Source organism: Musa acuminata, chromosome BXJ3-6 (genome assembly GCF_036884655.1).
Source record: "Musa acuminata AAA Group cultivar baxijiao chromosome BXJ3-6, Cavendish_Baxijiao_AAA, whole genome shotgun sequence".
Lineage (NCBI taxonomy): Eukaryota > Viridiplantae > Streptophyta > Magnoliopsida > Zingiberales > Musaceae > Musa > Musa acuminata.
The window spans coordinates 38,162,711-38,178,648 of record NC_088354.1 but is presented as its reverse complement, the minus strand read 5'-3'; the positions used below and the strand labels follow the sequence as shown (position 1 = coordinate 38,178,648).

Here is a 15,938-nt window from a genome sequence, read left to right as displayed (position 1 = left end):
AAAAAAAAAAAAGCTTAAATGACAAATCTTCTTAAATTACAATCTGTGTTGGATTAAGTTAGTAATTTATTTATTTTTGTTACCAAAAAACAGCTATTTTTTGTTCCCAAATATCAGAAACAGGTTTCATGGTATACAGAATGTATCTTTCTTTTCTACAAAGACATACACATACATAAAAGCATCATCATGTCTCCATTCTGAAATTAATCTGAAACCCAATATTTGGTGAGTAATGCTTCCACATCTCACTTTATCAAACACTCAATCAAACATATAATATTATAAGAATTAGGTAATGGATGAGAGAATATCTAAAAATTACTTTGTCCATGTTAAAAGGGATTGCTGATGATAGATAGAAAGGACATTTGACTAAATAAGAAGGGTAGTGTTTGACCAAGGAGATACATAAAATATTTCTCTTCTTTTGCTGCCACCACCAAACTACAAATAATCTCTCCTCTTAGCAATTGGTGCCTTATGAACAACTACAACTTGTACTGTATCAAAAAACAATTGGTCATTCGATACATGCTACAATATTAAAAATGAAAAAGGCTTGAGTTCATGAGAAGACATCTTAGTAGTTGAGTTACTTTATTCACAATCACTATATCTGATAATAAAAATAATAATCTGTTGTTAAATATATTCATTTTCAGGATTTCTTTCCAGTCTCAAACCATTTTTTTTATTTGGAAATGGAATTAATTATCTTGTACGAATTAATTATTGATTCTTTATATCTTATTCTTAATTGTAATATTCTCATATATCTTACTTATGATGCTGCGGCTTCTTGCTCGACGTATATCCTAAGCTTTGTATCGTCCAAGAAATGAGGCCCGACATCTCACGGAGAAAGAGCAGAGACTGTAATCTCCTCCTATTACGGTCATCGGTATCATGCATTCATTTCCACTCATCGATTCCACTGAATAATGAAAGGCACAAAACAGGGAAAGGCTCGTCGTCGAGCGCCAGAAAGAGCAGAAGCCGTCGCCACCGACGACGGATACGACATGGCATACTCATCGAAGCCTTCGTGGTGAAGCACGGCAAGAACGCTGAAGCTGAGGTACGTCGGCGACAGCTCCGGAAGTGGCGAGGGAGCATCTCATTTTGCTGAACTGGGAGTTGGCGGAAGGGATCGATACCGGAGATGAGGGATCCAAGGCCGGGGGAGGAGTGTGCGGCGGAGGAGGTGGAGCTGGTCTTGAAGCTTGGGTTGCTGTGCTCGCACCCGCTGCCCACAGCCAGGCCAAGCATGCGCCGAGTCATGCAGTACTCTGGAGGGCACTGCGCCGCTTCTGGAAACGTTGGGATGCTTCGCAACAAAGGGTTCGATGATTACTTCATGTCGAATCCGTCCTCGGTGGCCACTGCCTCTGTTGTTTCCGCAGGTCGATGACGAAGTGGATGATGCCTCGAGTGCAAGTAGTAGATTGGAAGCTGCACGATGGGAGATGGATTCTTGACTGTGCATGTAACTTTGAATGCACTGATCCAATTTTATCTCGGTAATAATCACGATAGAATGTTTAACGCTTTTATGAGTAGGATAGATATAGGTATCTTAAGAAGTAACAGTTTATGAGAACATTCAGATAGTGAGTGACTCAGGAAGAGTTCAAAGAGGCAGCGAGGGCTGAAACTTGAACCAGATGATACAATTCTAGAACACAGGAAGAAGAAAGATTGATCTGTTATCTAGCAAACAAAGCTGTATATTTACATCTTACAATAAATAATGGGTCACTGGAACCTCTACCACACTCTATCTCGAAACATAATTCAACTATCTACCCCCAAAAGTGATTTCTTTGGTTAAAATCTGATAAAACCAGTGGTATTTACTGTGAGCAGCAGTAGGAAGACGCCGTAGACGGTCTCTCAGTTGATATATCAGCTAGAAGAATTCCTTGAGGGTTCTGTACCGGCTGTCCGTAGATTATTCTTTTTGCTGAAACAAAAACCACAGAAAATAGCATGAGAAATTACAAGGCCCCAAAAAATGTCAAACCACCGTTACCACGAGACCAAAGTGCAAACTTCAGCCCGTTTCTCGAATATAAAATCTTATATATTTAAAATGAATCACAATTTGAAAAAAAAAATAGTAGTAGTTTAGTATATAATAAAATCAGCAACTCCCAACATATAGTCGATGATGGTGTGCAGAAGCAGCAAAGAGTATCAGCACTCTTGATCAAGAGTCAAGAGGGAGCTACTTTGTAAATTGGATAAGTTTGTGTGCATGAAATGTGTAGTTTGTGAACATGCTCAGATGACCACAGTACGCAAAAGCTCCAATTCTGTAGAATCTCTATTCTTCCTTTAGATCATTCAGAAAGGAACTTACCAATTTCATAGAATATGTCATTAACATTAATTGCCGTTTTAGCAGAAGTTTCCATGAACAAAAGACCATTATCCTCAGCATAGGTTTGGGCTTCCTGCAATCAAGTATATTGTGTTGTTAGTAATATACGCTAAAGGCAAGTGTTCAAGGTACAAGTTCAAATAAAAACACTAAGTTAGCCAGCACCCAAGGTGTCACCTATCCTAGTACTGCTCTCACAAAGCATGTTTAACTTTGGATTTCTGATGAGATTTGGTGCATTAGTGTTGGTATGATCGTACAAATTAAGAAATGGTAAAGTTTGGTATTCTTGACTGTTAACTAACATCTGCAATGCACTGAGAAGCCTCAAGCTATTAATGCAACTTTTTGTTACTTCTCTTTTTTAAATTTCACTTTCTGCAAATATAGTTTTTAGATACATTTAAAGTTGCAAAGCTCTGCTTTTGCATGTTTCCTTTCAAGTAATAGGCCTAACAGATCTAAGACAATGTAAGACAGCAGAGACACATGAAAGAAATGCTTGGTCCATTTCCATCCAAGAAAGAAAAAGAAGGCCAATGAACTGAGCCTATGCAGGCAGGTGAGGCTCAATGAATTCTGAGATAAAATGAACTTTAAAGTTGAAACTGAAAGCATATCAATGGTTGGATCTATTAAAAGAGAAGCGGTGATGAATATTCTAAATTCATATTTCTAAGAATCAGAAGGCAACCACCAAGAGTACTCACCTCAGCAGAAACCTGTCTAGCCTCTAACAAATCAGCTTTGTTACCAGCAAGAGCTATTATAGTGTTTTGGCTACCTGAAACATTACAAAGCATTCAAATCAATTTAACAAAGTGGAAATTGCTACAACTTTATAGGCACTGCGACAATAACACTACAAATCCAGTGCTTGTGGTTCATCAAAGGCTCTGCTTTCGTATGTAAGCTTAGTTATCTTGATCAGGAAGATAGAAGATTATTATTATCAAGCCAAAAGATCCAGAATCTGATCTCTCACATAGGATAGATGGAAGATATTAGTTTAAAGAATCATTTGGATAATGTAACAAAAGTATCAAAGACCCAGCAGACCAACTACTGAGGTGCCCAAGCACAATATAAGCATGTACATAAGTTCTTGCTGACCCTTATTAATACTGGCGAAACAAAATTTTGTTTCTAGCAGAAACAAAGTGCACCTGTGCAAGTAAATTATGATCAGTCAATCAAAAACAATTAGAAGCACTTAAGGTCCTTCAAAAAGACCAACTGAATATATTAAGAAAATGATTAAAGCTATTAAGGCAACATTTCACCAAATGATAAATTGGAAAACTAGTTGTGTTAACTATCCAAACCTGACGAATCAGAAATCCAAATGTATTAACTATCCAAATAAAAATGTAAGTTGCTACCTTGAATTTCAAGTTCTTGAACCCACTTCTTTGCTCGAGAGAATGTGGCCTGTAAAAATAGTAACAGAATCTTTAACAGAGAATTCAAGGACCTTTAGTGAATACATAAAGCACACATTTTCATCGGCCTTCAACTACAGAAAAACAGATGTACTTTAATTTTTATGTAACCCAAAAAATGATGCAATGGTACCACATTATACTCATTTTAGTTCACTTCTATATCAACAGTATTTAAACTAGTATTTTGTAATCGCTACCACTAAATTCTTCCAAAATTTATAGAGATTAAGGCATAACCAAACAAGCTTTTCAATTTAAGTTCACATTCCAAAAAAAAGAGGTTAAGTTCTCATTCCCATTTTCTCTAATTCATGATGATCATGAATTATCATGAATTACATAGTTAGGAGACAAGAAACTACTTTTACATAATGACGAAAAAATCAATTAACTAAAGCTGTCACTCAACAAAATAGAACATAACAAAATATGCAAGGAAAATATTATCCTCATGAATAAGGATGACCTCCTTCCTTCAGACTATGCCCACTATACCAATATTATTCACAAAATTAAAGGCCTGATCAGAAATAAAATTGTGCAGATTATCATCCAAAAGATTTTTCAAGTCAGAATTGTGATATACAAACTAGGGAAATCGTGTCATAAAGGAAGTTGCGATTACATAATTCCAGATTACCATATTCACCAATAAAGATTCTTGTCCTATTACAGAAAATTTATTGATCTTTCATCTAAGAAAATCAAATGAAATGATATAACTTCCCCCCTTTTTCTTCCTTCTCAAACTCATAATTTTCTCCTCTTATGAATCTTATACACCCTCATGTATGCTTCATTCCATTTTACACTCAGGGTTGATAATAATATCAGGAAACTTGCATCAGTTAACAATAGCCACCTACACAAGTTCAGGTATAGAACATTGGATGCCGATATTCATATATGCATGAGCAACGGCACCATAATAAGCCAAGTACTTTTAGAGTATAATCCTATTTCACTAACCGGATTCGTTATGTCATAGACAACCACGGCAGCTGCAGATCCTCTGTAATACATAGGAGCCAAGCAATGATACCGCTCTTGCCCAGCTGTATCCCAAATCTCAAACCTCACTGTCTCATCATTGATTACAACTGTCTGCGTGAAGAATGCAGCGCCTATTGTTGATTCCTGCAGAATATAGACACATACGTGACAAGGCAAGACTACATAATTCTTCTTTAAACCCTGAATTCCTCGATATGACTCACATGGAAACACAACACAAACCTGGAATTCAACAAACTCGCCTTTCAAGTAGCGCAGTACCAAGCTAGATTTTCCCGTCCCCACATCTCCAAGAAGAACCTGATAAACGAACCAATAAAACAAAACTTACTCTGATTGTACTTCATAGGGTTGAAGGGTTAATCTATAAAATCAAAGGACATGCGGGACGCACATAAACCGCTACCTACGACAGCCAAAACAATCATGATCATGAGGACAGATATAATGCCATTGTATCAATGCTATCCAAAATTACAGAGCCATTAACATCAACAGTACGTTACAATATCCAACAAAAACTAAGCAATCCGATTTAACTACTGGACAAAATCCCAATTTTATTACTCGCATCGAATGATTAAGTTAAAATGCCTGAAAAGAAAACTCAGTTGGACTCAGTAAGCTGCGAATAAAAGGATTAGTTTCGAAGATTGAAGGGATAAAAGCGATCAAAACAATAGTAACCCAAAAGAAAGCATTTTGAATAACACCAAATTGAATAACGCGTCAATAGTAAATGATGCGTATCTGCAAAACATATTACCAATTTCGCTTTCTTGATCTGTCCGGGTCCAGTAGTTGCCATCGTTCTCAAGATTCGAAGCAGGAGAAGTATCGCCGCAAGAATTCGTTTCTTCTTCCTCTGTGGTGCGCCGATCGCGGAGTCGTAAACGCTGGTGGTTGTGGAGACATCTATATATACGGTAAGGTTGGGTTCTAGTAGTCCTGCGGCACAAATAAATGTTTCTGGTACCGCTCCTCCATCGTTTAATCTGGTCCGTTGGATTCTTCACTAGTTTTCTTGATGGTGTGTCGATTTAATGACAAAATCTTTTGTTTACGCCACGTTGTCTACCCTAAAGAGCACCCTAAATTTTTATTGGTGCAGAGATGGAGCCACCTAGACAACGTCATCAAGTGTCTCTGGCTGACGTGGTGGTAAGGTAGAATATGGACGTCCCCAAATTTTGGTGTACCTATAGCTCTTTCTTTCTTTTTTCTTTTTTTTTTCTTTTTTTTACCAATAGCTCTTTTAATGTTTCCATTTTACAAGCAAACTTACATATATATATATATATATATATATATATATATATATATATATATATATCTGTGAAACAAAGTAGAGACATTAGTAAAGTAAGGAGACATTATGTATTTAACTACTATCAATACTAATCCAAAATTATTATTGTAATAATTTATTTTGAACTAAAACTAGTGATTCATTAGTATTAGTTAATTCACCTTCTTTGTCTATAATATAATATTAAGAAGAGGATTGTATAAATTAATTTTTGTCTATATGCAATATAGTTAATTTTGGTCATCAAGTCTACACGACAAAATCGATATAACCTATTTTGCTTTTCGAGTATTCCTCATCTTTGGAAAAAAGGAGAGAAGCTTGACTGAATAAAGAAAAATATTACTTGAGAGTATAAAATACTTATACTTTATATCTTGTATCTCGGTTCAGAATATTTATATCTCATTATTTCTCAAGACTATTTTGATAGTTAAATTAATTTTATTTTTTTTTATTATGGACGAAAGATACATAAGCATTCTAGCAATATAAGTTCAATTTAGTGAATTCAAGTTAGAGAGAGAACTTTATATATGTTGGTCTTGTAACCATCGGTCTAATATGAGAATAGTTTTTTAGGTGATATGTAATCATCACATATTTATTAGGCATCGATTAAACTTTATTTATTATGTCTCAATAGGTCAAAATTATTAGGATCGACGCGGGTGAATTAGTACGATGGATAAAAATATATTATTTTAAATTTTTTTATTAAAATTGATTTCGGAAAGTGCTTGACTTTATTAAAAGTGCTTGACTTTAAAGTAAATGAACTAGTAATTAACTTAGAAAATAATGACAGTAATGAAAAGCATAATAGAAATGAGCACACCGAAATATATAGTGGTTCGGTCGTTGTGACATATATCTACTTCCAATTCCTTCTCCGTCGAGGTCACCGACGTCCACTAATAGTCTTCCTTCAATAGGCGAAGACCAACCACCTCTTTACAGCGCTTTCTCCTCTTCACGGGTTTTGGAGATAATCCTTACCAGCCTCACACCTCGTCTTGGATGATTACAAAGCTAAAGAGAGGGAAGAGGAGGACTCTTCTCACTTTTACAATAATTTTAACACCCCAACACTTCAAGTTTTTTCACACTTTAATTGCACTTTGCTACCCTTTCATATAGAAAATGATGGGGGTATTTATAGGCCATAGTGACTTTAAAATTGGAGTTAAAAAGTGTCTCATCCTGGATTTTCGGGGTACTAGCGGTACCATCGCTAGTACTGGGTAGTACCACCATTTGACAGAATCTTGGATACTGAGCTTTGGTAGTACCATCGCTTGATAGGCGGTACCACCACCTGACAGGTAATAATTACCGACGATACCATCGCCCAGACCACATGGGAGACTGCTCCCTAGGCGATTTCATTGTCAGATAGGGTCCAGCAACTTGGTTGAGCCTTGGCCTAAACCAATCCAATTACGGGCCCAGTTGGTCTCTAACAGAGTTAATGAGATTACCTCCCAAATCTAATGCATATATGTATATTTATGTATGTATGTAACACGCTAGCACTCGCGCGCGCGCGCACACACATATATATATACCCAGCCTGCTCTGCTCAAATTTTTAGTTCAAGACGGATTGAAAGAGGGACATGCATAACAATTCAACTTAATTGAATCCTTTGGTGTAGCAGTTGCAGTAACAGGTTGTATTCTTGTATTCTGTAAACTTTTTTACTTAGGAAGCTTTATTCCTTCTATCTGTGTTAGCGTATGCCAATCTTGACTCTTCTGGGGTTTTTGACTATGCAATCCTCTTCGCATTCTTTTTATCTATAAATACATGTTCCTTAACATTCTTTTTTGTGTTGGATAAATCTTGATGTCCTAAAGCTGTTTCACTGTGTTTAATGCATTCTGTGAAATTTAAGAAGACTTGAGAGTTGCTGACATATTCACTGAAGTTTCACAAATCACTACGATTCTTAAGGCATATACTAAGCAAATCAAGTTCGGTTAGTCTAGGTTTCTTTCGACGATCTCTGGCAATATTCCAGCGTACTCCGGGTAAACTCCTGGACTTTACGACGATCTTCGTGGTGAATTTCGACGAGCTTCTTTGGCAAGCTCCTGGACTTCTCGGTCAATTCTGATAGAACTTTCTACGAACGTTTGGATTTCCGACGAACTCTCAAACTTTCAATCTTGACTTTAGCACTTTATTTTGCTTTATGCCTTGATTGTTATCGTAGTTAATCATGCATATTTTTCTTATTTGATCAATAATTTACCAATTGATTTCATTGTTAAAGATTCAACAACAATAATAACTATATTATTGGGCCCTAAAGAGATTCGATTATTATAAAATATGTTTAAATATGATCAAATAATAAAAAGATATGTTGATTTAATTATGGGTAATGACTATTTTGGCAGTGCAACGTCAACATCCCCATCTAAATTGTGTTAGACAAGTCAGCCAAGTGGGCACGATGAGTCAACTAAGTGGACATGCCATGTCAACAGATAATCAATGTCATTTTCATATATCAACGATCAAAACGTTTCTTTTGCACACTATCCATTCGAATCCTCTTTTCAATGCCACAACATACGATGAATGTGAAAATAAATCCTGATTAACTTTGAATCTTCTTTTAAGCATCGAACGATTTAAATAAAATCGAATGCTTCTTTACACGTAAAAGGGACTCTTTTGATCTCGTCAAGATACTTGTAAATGGTTTCTTTATCAATCAACATCATAACTATTGGTACTTTATGATTGTTAAACAGCATAGATGAGCATACCATGCGCAAAACTCTTGATAGATTTGAAGATTAAAATTTACATAATATCATTAAAATTAATCTTCATCAGCTACTTTAATTAAAACTCAAATCGACATAATTATATTTAAAATTTATTTATGGATACTAAAAAACATTTTATTTTTCTATATACTTCTTTAAATCGAATAACATTAAAGGCAGTGACATTCAAGATCCTAATATTATATATCAAAATTTATGCTGATATATATATAAACCTCACATTTTTCATGGATATATATGAGTATAAAGATTAATATATAATATATTTTTTTCTTTTATTATTAGTTGAGTAAAAAAAATATATTCTTCCATTGCCGGGATTTGAACCCGGGTCGCCTGGGTGAAAGCCAGGTATCCTAACCGGACTAGACGACAATGGATTGGTGAAAGGTTTCGTAAATTAATCTATATAAACATTAATCTCCCCCCTCTCTCTACTCACATTTGTAATCGGAAGACCAGAAATCTTTCCTCCGAAATCGTCGTAGGTGCTCATCTTCCACCCTATTCCGATCTTCACTCTCGCTCAAATTTCTTTGATGGTAGTTGGACTTCGACAATCCCAGTCTCAGATAACCTAAATCCTTGCCGCTTCGACTTGGGTTCCCATTAATTCGACCTATATTTGATTGACCCGTATCCTTTTTCTTCCTTTCTTTTCAAGGTTGTAGCTTTTGACTCGGCCTGACATGACCTAATTCTCACCCTTCTTTTTCTGGTGCATGCAGCTGTAGAATTGCTTGGATCTCGGAATAGCCGGAGCTCAATGGTAAATGATATTATATCTCTTCTTTGATCGATTTTGCAGACCCCGACACCCCCCCCCCCCCCACCCCCTTTTTTTTTTCCAGTACATGAAGAAGTTACAGCCTGCAATTACTATATATTTGTATGATACATTGTATTTTATGGTTCTGGATTATTGATAGCCTGATCGTAGAAGAAAACACAGGAGTTGACTGATTTTGGGAATTTTTTTCACCTCGTAGTTTAAGTATTTATGCGGTGTGATCGATCCGAATGATGTTAGGTGTCTAAACAATATTGTCCATCATAAAAATCTTCTTACCACAATAACCATTCTTCTTAATGTTTTCTTAAGGGGGATTTGTTAAGTTTCTTTGTGAAATGCTGCCTTTTTTTATAATTTAGAGATGATATAGATGGATTTCCCGTATCACAAAAACACATTATATTCACCATCAAGATGTGAGAAAATATCCTAAGATCTAAGAACCATTCACTCCATAAGCAGAATCATTAGATATTCAGCCTCTTGAGTGTCAGTAATTTCTCAAAAAATTTGCTTGAGAATTTTGTTCCCTAATGCTGGTGAAGCATTCAACAGAGGGATTCAGTATTTCCCTTGATAATTAACAATGCGAGTTGAATTTGATTTTGTTCTGTCTTGTAAATTTAGCAATTCTGAGTGCTTTATTCTTTTATCTAGAGCTTGGTGTTCAGCTATTGAGTTACCATTTGATGCACCAAAAACATATGGAGAACAATTCTCTGGTCTCACTCTAACCATTGCCTTCTAACTTAAACTATTGGCTTCTACAGCGAAAACTTAATTAAATTTAACAGAATAACTATGTTTAGTTACCAAAGAGCACCCCCTACATTTGCCAATGAATCATGTCATCACTGAGAACAAAACATAACAACCTTCATGTAAAGGCTATGCCTATGTTGGAATATGTGAACTCAAAGGAAAAATATTGTATCTAGTTTTTTCTGGAGAAGCTTGCCGTATTCCCGATTCATTCTTTCAAAATTACTATTGAGCTAGTGTATATCCATAGTCTCTGTGGTTTGATAGAAGGGATCTAACGGTTAAGTTCATGGTTGCCATAAAGAACTATTTGTATATTGGTATTTCTGTGATGCTGACTTTAATCGTAAACAAAATTTAATGTCACTATTTCAGGCAACTCCGATAGTTGCAAGTCTCTCGGTGTCTGTGGCTGCGGCTGTGATGGGAGGTAGATATTTGATTCAGGCATTTGAAGCTCTCCCTGTTGTTCCTGTTTCAGAGAGCATGCTCAATTTGACAAGATCAAGTTCATAGAAGAGTGATGGTAGCTAACCATCCTGATAGTGGAGGAAGCCATTACCTTGCTTCCCAGATCAATGAAGCAAAGGATATGTTGGTTGATACATCGAGAGGATTCGATTAAATTAATGGCATAATTTGAAGTTTCATGTAAAATTTGTATTTTTATCATTTGAAGCAGTCCCTTTAATTTTTGAAGCCGTCAAAACGGCACCTTGAAATAAAGTGTGTTTTTTTTGTTGTTGTAAAGATAAGCGACGACGAACAATCAATCTTGTAATAAGTTATCAAAGTCTTTAATAGCTAAGTTAACCGGCACATTTTGATGATTCAATCAGTCTGCTACTTGTGGACTAATGACTATTATGTCTATCTTTTATTTGGATTCAAAATTTTGCATTCCACATGTATGACATCTTCGAAAGTATGTCCTCAGCATTCATGTCCAGCTATGACATACATGTATGTCAAGATTAATCAGTGGGATTCTTGACACATATTTGTGTTTATTATGCATCCAAGCTTTGTCTCCACTCTATATTTTGCAAATCTATGTCCAATAACCTACATTGCAGGATCGTTCACGAGATGAATAGCCAGCCGATAACTGATGTCAAATGGTTGGTGTGCATGAATGGAGATATGAATGGCACAAAGAGTGAGATGCATCGGAAAGCGTAAATGTGGGGTCTATTTCAATGGCTATTATATTTCTCGATGCTTGTATTCCGCCGCAGCTACTCGAGAATCTCGGAAAGAAGAAAGAGGAAGATGACAACAACGATGGTGATTATAATTATCATTATAACTATTATTTTATAGCACATAGAATCAAATAGCATCAGAAATTGTTACTTATCTTCTAGATTTGAAGTCCTAAATATGCATATGAACGCCATTAATTATCGATAAGGGTGATCATAATGGATAATATTTTCGAAATTAAAAATGATTGGAAGAATATTTCGTTGACCATAAGTAAAACATAAAGAATTATGTTCCATCACAATCCTGAAATATATGAACTTCATTAGTCTTTGTAGACTAAGTTCAGCAGCAACAGTCAGAAGCTGAACTTGCATGTTGGCGATAAAATTTACCATGGTCTAAAAGGATGGCTTTTGACTGACTTGATGACAAAGTAGTAATCTGTCCAAAACAAGGATCAAAAATGGGGTGAAGAAACAAAAAACACTTGAGAATCAATCTCGCTTGCCCCATTGTCTGCATTAAACTCAAGTCATGGCAAAGTTTAGGTTGCTTGGCTGCCCAAAATTTATAGCAGGCAGGTCTTCTGGTCAATAATGATCAGAGTGGAATATATATATATAGAGAGAGAGAGAGAGAGAGTTTCCCTTGAATCATCAAACTTGATATTGGTCTTTATAACCATGGAACCAGAAAAGTTTGGAGTTCATCAGCTATGGGCTTATCTACATTTCATCAATCATTGAATCAGCTAAGTCAATCTTGAAATCACAAAGACTTAAGAGGAAATGATACGGGATTGTAACGTTCTAATCAGTCTCATATCAAAAGTGAACAAGATTAAGATTGACTTATGAAAGTCTAATGTATACAATTATCAATTTTAATTTAAATATTTTGATTTATAATTTAAATTAAAAAAAAATAAATAGACTAATTATCTCATTAGTCCATATCGTGATTTGATTATCATTTTCTTTACATGATATCTTAATTTTTTTAATAAAATACTTACTACAATTCAGAATATTGACACGAATAACAAATTCTTATGAATTAATATATGAATTTTAAGATACTCCTTGATTTACATTATTATCTTTATTTTTACGAATATAATCAACCAATATGTGTATGGTTGTCAAACAAACATCCTGCCATGCATTCAATCTATATTTTTGATAGACAGGTTTGAAATTGAAGGGAAGTCAAAGTGCAGGAAGGAAATTAAATTTCCTTCATCACGAGGGCTGCTACTGTCAAAATGACATCACTTCTTTGTGTCTTTTTCTTTCATTTTGCAGAAAATTAGAAGCTAAGACCTCGTGAGTTTGATTCCACAGAGTTGAATGTGATGAAAAGAGCCAAAATAAACAGAGAATAGATCACAAACAACAGCCATGAATAACAAAAACAAAAGAAATCCAATCTCCCCAGTTTCAACCAATAGTCCAATGACAGCGACTACAACTTTGGCAGTACGCCAGTATCACTTGTGACTTCAAAGTGTCACCTTCTCGCTCAACATCGATTCCATCAGCGACTAATTAGCAATAAGCAATTTACATTTTTGAGGTGAGCAGTGAAATTTCAGAGTAGAATTGATGTGGAAACTCTTACGTTTTCGTTGGTGTTTGATTTTTGTGTTAGTGATAATTTATACCAGAATATGTGTGGAAGAACTTGTCAGCAAAAATGATGCTACTGATGGAGATTGGTGGTCATATTAAAAGGCTATTCCAACCTAAGACATGATTTATCTATTATGTCTTTCCGATATGATTATGCATCTAATTTTCTCTTTTTTGTACTTTCTTTTTGGATGTTCGTAGTTAGATTAGAGTGAAAAAAAGATGATACAAAGTATATGATGATTTTGAGTTAGAGAATTAATGTCTTTTGTCTTTGTCCACAAGAAAGTCTTGAGCACATGTCGATCATTCATGTCATCCTCACCTTTGCAGAAGTCATGCAAAGAACAGACGCACACATCAATCTGTTGATTTGCCATTAGCCGTCCCATTCTGCACGTCATTTTGTTGAAGGTAATTCTAATCTTGCTGATGCAATAATAGCATCTCGTCTTCATAAACCTGTGTAATGGGAAGGGGAAACAAGAATCCAAGCAGACTTCGAGGAAAACATGGATTGAAACTTCTCCGACTTTTTTGTATGATTCTAATTTCGCGTGGCTGCTGGAAGGAAACTACACAAAATATAATGTTCTTTATCTGCTGCTAAAAGAACGACGGTGAGAAGACTTGCAGATCATGTTACGGATAGCTTAAACTTCCACTGCATGCAGATCTCACGGCTGCAATCCTATCATCTTGTCAAAGCCCACGCAATCTATATTGACGAGCGAGACGATTTATTGGACGTTTGTGACGTTGCAATTAATGTGCTCGGAAGAAGTCAGGAGGAAGGAATGAATGTAGATAGATAGAGAGAGAGAGAGAGAGAGAGAGAGAGAGATCAAAGGTGATGTCTTGACCGAGGTTAACTACGACCGCATTCATCTGTCAAAGAGTTCCCTCTCACTTGCATATAACTTCACATTTACAAGCAAATTGAGAGAAAATCTTCCTTTGTACGCACCTAAAACGTTCGGATAAGGGGGAGAGGAGGGAAGAAGACGTAAGGGTGATCATGGAGGAGAGGAGGGAGACGAGTGGAGAGCAGCAGGTGGCAGTAGAGGAGGAGGAGGAGGATGTGGTGCTTCCGGGATTCCGGTTTCATCCCACGGATGAAGAGCTTGTGGGGTTCTATCTGCGGAGGAAGGTGGAGAAGAAGGGTTTCAGCATAGAGATCATCAAAGAGATAGACATCTACAAACATGATCCATGGGATCTTCCAAGTAAGTTTGCTTCCCTTGCTTGATCTCCACCTTATTCTTTTTCCCTTCTCAAAACAACTATACCAATCCAAACAACTCATAAATCGAATGGTGTCGATTGTGTTATGTCATTCCTATTGGAAGAGAGAGGAGGAAGAGATGTTTGACTTGGCTTTGTGAATATTCCTGAAACTAATTAAGCTCTTGTTTCATAAGAAACACAAAAGCATTCGCTTTTAGAGTTGCAGCAAGTAAGTTGCTGATCATAATGCTTGTTGTTGTTAACTTGCAGAGGTCATATCTGCTGGAGAGAAGGAAAGGTACTTCTTTTGCTTGAGGGGTCGGAAGTACAGGAACAGCATACGGCCTAACAGGGTCACCAGATCCGGATTCTGGAAGGCCACCGGTATCGACCGGCCGGTCTGTTCCGATACCGGCGACTGCATCGGCCTCAAGAAGTCCCTCGTCTACTACAAAGGAAGCGCAGGCAAGGGCACCAAGACCGAATGGATGATGCACGAGTTCCGCCTTCCTTCCAAGAACACCAGCAACACCAGTCTCAGCATGCAAGAAGCGGTGAGACTCCTCTCTCTCTCTTTCCCTCCCTCCCTCAGTGCTGCATGCAGTAGATTGCATCCTGAAAACAATAATGCGAATTCGTAACAGGAAGTATGGACGATATGTCGAATCTTGAAAAGAAATGGCGTCTGTCACAGAAAAAGCCCACCAAAGTGGAAAGAATCAAATAACACCAAAACCCAAGCTGATTCGAGTTCGAAAACTAGCAGCTTCGAATCCGACAGTGGAAACGAGACCATGTTCTTCGCCGCCTCAAGCTACCTTCAGGGAGGAGTGATGTACGTTAGCAACTGCTACGCTGAGCGGGAGCAAATGTATGGAAGCCAATGGAACTCGATAGCACAAGCTCCCATGGCCGCGTTGCGCTCCGACGTAGCGTCGAGTCCTAACGTGAATGACATCTTCGGAGATGGCAACTGGGATGAGCTTGGGAGGATCATGGAGTCCATGACAGACCAAGACATGGCCTCTTGTTGTAGATACACTTGAAGTGAAGACCAGAGATCATCGAAACAAGGAACACAGAGAGTGAATGGATGATGATTCCTTGTGATCTTACCGAAGACTGGGGAATAGCATACGGAGCTCCTTGTTTTATTGGGACGATTGATCTGATGATACCTGCAAAACAATACTCAATCAGTTTGCTAAACCTGAACGAGTGAAAGATACAATACTGTTGGTATAGAAATGCAGTTTAACCTTTCTTCACTCTCCTTTTATATAATTAATGTTTCTTTTGTTCTTCGTCAGTAAGAGATGTTTCTCATCAAACTTTTCTCGTTCTACGTAATGGAGTTT

The 15,938-nt window shown here is 36.7% G+C and overlaps 2 protein-coding genes and 1 non-coding gene across 3 annotated transcripts; 1 reads left to right on the top strand and 2 right to left on the bottom strand.

Annotated features, from left to right (window-relative positions):
* Positions 1-1,701: 1,701 nt before the first annotated feature.
* LOC103989884 (ras-related protein Rab5A) lies at positions 1,702-5,717 on the bottom strand. The gene is made up of 7 exons (XM_009408828.3): positions 5,612-5,717; positions 5,068-5,145; positions 4,801-4,968; positions 3,769-3,817; positions 3,097-3,170; positions 2,366-2,459; positions 1,702-1,966 (listed from the first exon to the last, which is right to left on the bottom strand). Exons 1-7 carry the CDS (start codon positions 5,651-5,653, stop codon positions 1,857-1,859), a joined length of 615 nt encoding a protein of 204 aa, XP_009407103.2. The 5' UTR covers positions 5,654-5,717; the 3' UTR covers positions 1,702-1,856.
* Positions 5,718-9,264: 3,547 nt separating this feature from the next.
* Positions 9,265-9,338, bottom strand: TRNAE-UUC (transfer RNA glutamic acid (anticodon UUC)). Its single transcript has one exon. It is a non-coding gene; the product is annotated as a tRNA-Glu (tRNA).
* A 4,986-nt stretch (positions 9,339-14,324) lies between these two features.
* Positions 14,325-15,925, top strand: LOC103989590 (transcription factor JUNGBRUNNEN 1). Its single transcript, XM_009408474.3, has 3 exons — positions 14,325-14,579; positions 14,851-15,134; positions 15,225-15,925. The coding sequence occupies exons 1-3, from the start codon at positions 14,372-14,374 to the stop codon at positions 15,624-15,626; spliced, it is 894 nt and encodes a 297-aa protein (XP_009406749.1). The 5' UTR covers positions 14,325-14,371; the 3' UTR covers positions 15,627-15,925.
* Positions 15,926-15,938: the final 13 nt, after the last annotated feature.

Coding starts and splice junctions, on each gene's coding strand:
- LOC103989884 (XM_009408828.3), bottom strand. CDS start 5,653: ATGGCAACTACTGGACCCGGACAGATCAAGAAAGCGAAATTG. Junction 5,146..5,611: donor AGATCAAGAAAGCGAAATTG/GTAATATGTTTT, acceptor TTCGTTTATCAG/GTTCTTCTTGGAGATGTGGG. Junction 3,818..4,800: donor TCTATGACATAACGAATCCG/GTTAGTGAAATA, acceptor CTATTTTTACAG/GCCACATTCTCTCGAGCAAA.
- LOC103989590 (XM_009408474.3), top strand. CDS start 14,372: ATGGAGGAGAGGAGGGAGACGAGTGGAGAGCAGCAGGTGGCAGTAGAG. Junction 14,580..14,850: donor TGATCCATGGGATCTTCCAA/GTAAGTTTGCTT, acceptor GTTAACTTGCAG/AGGTCATATCTGCTGGAGAG. Junction 15,135..15,224: donor GTCTCAGCATGCAAGAAGCG/GTGAGACTCCTC, acceptor AATTCGTAACAG/GAAGTATGGACGATATGTCG.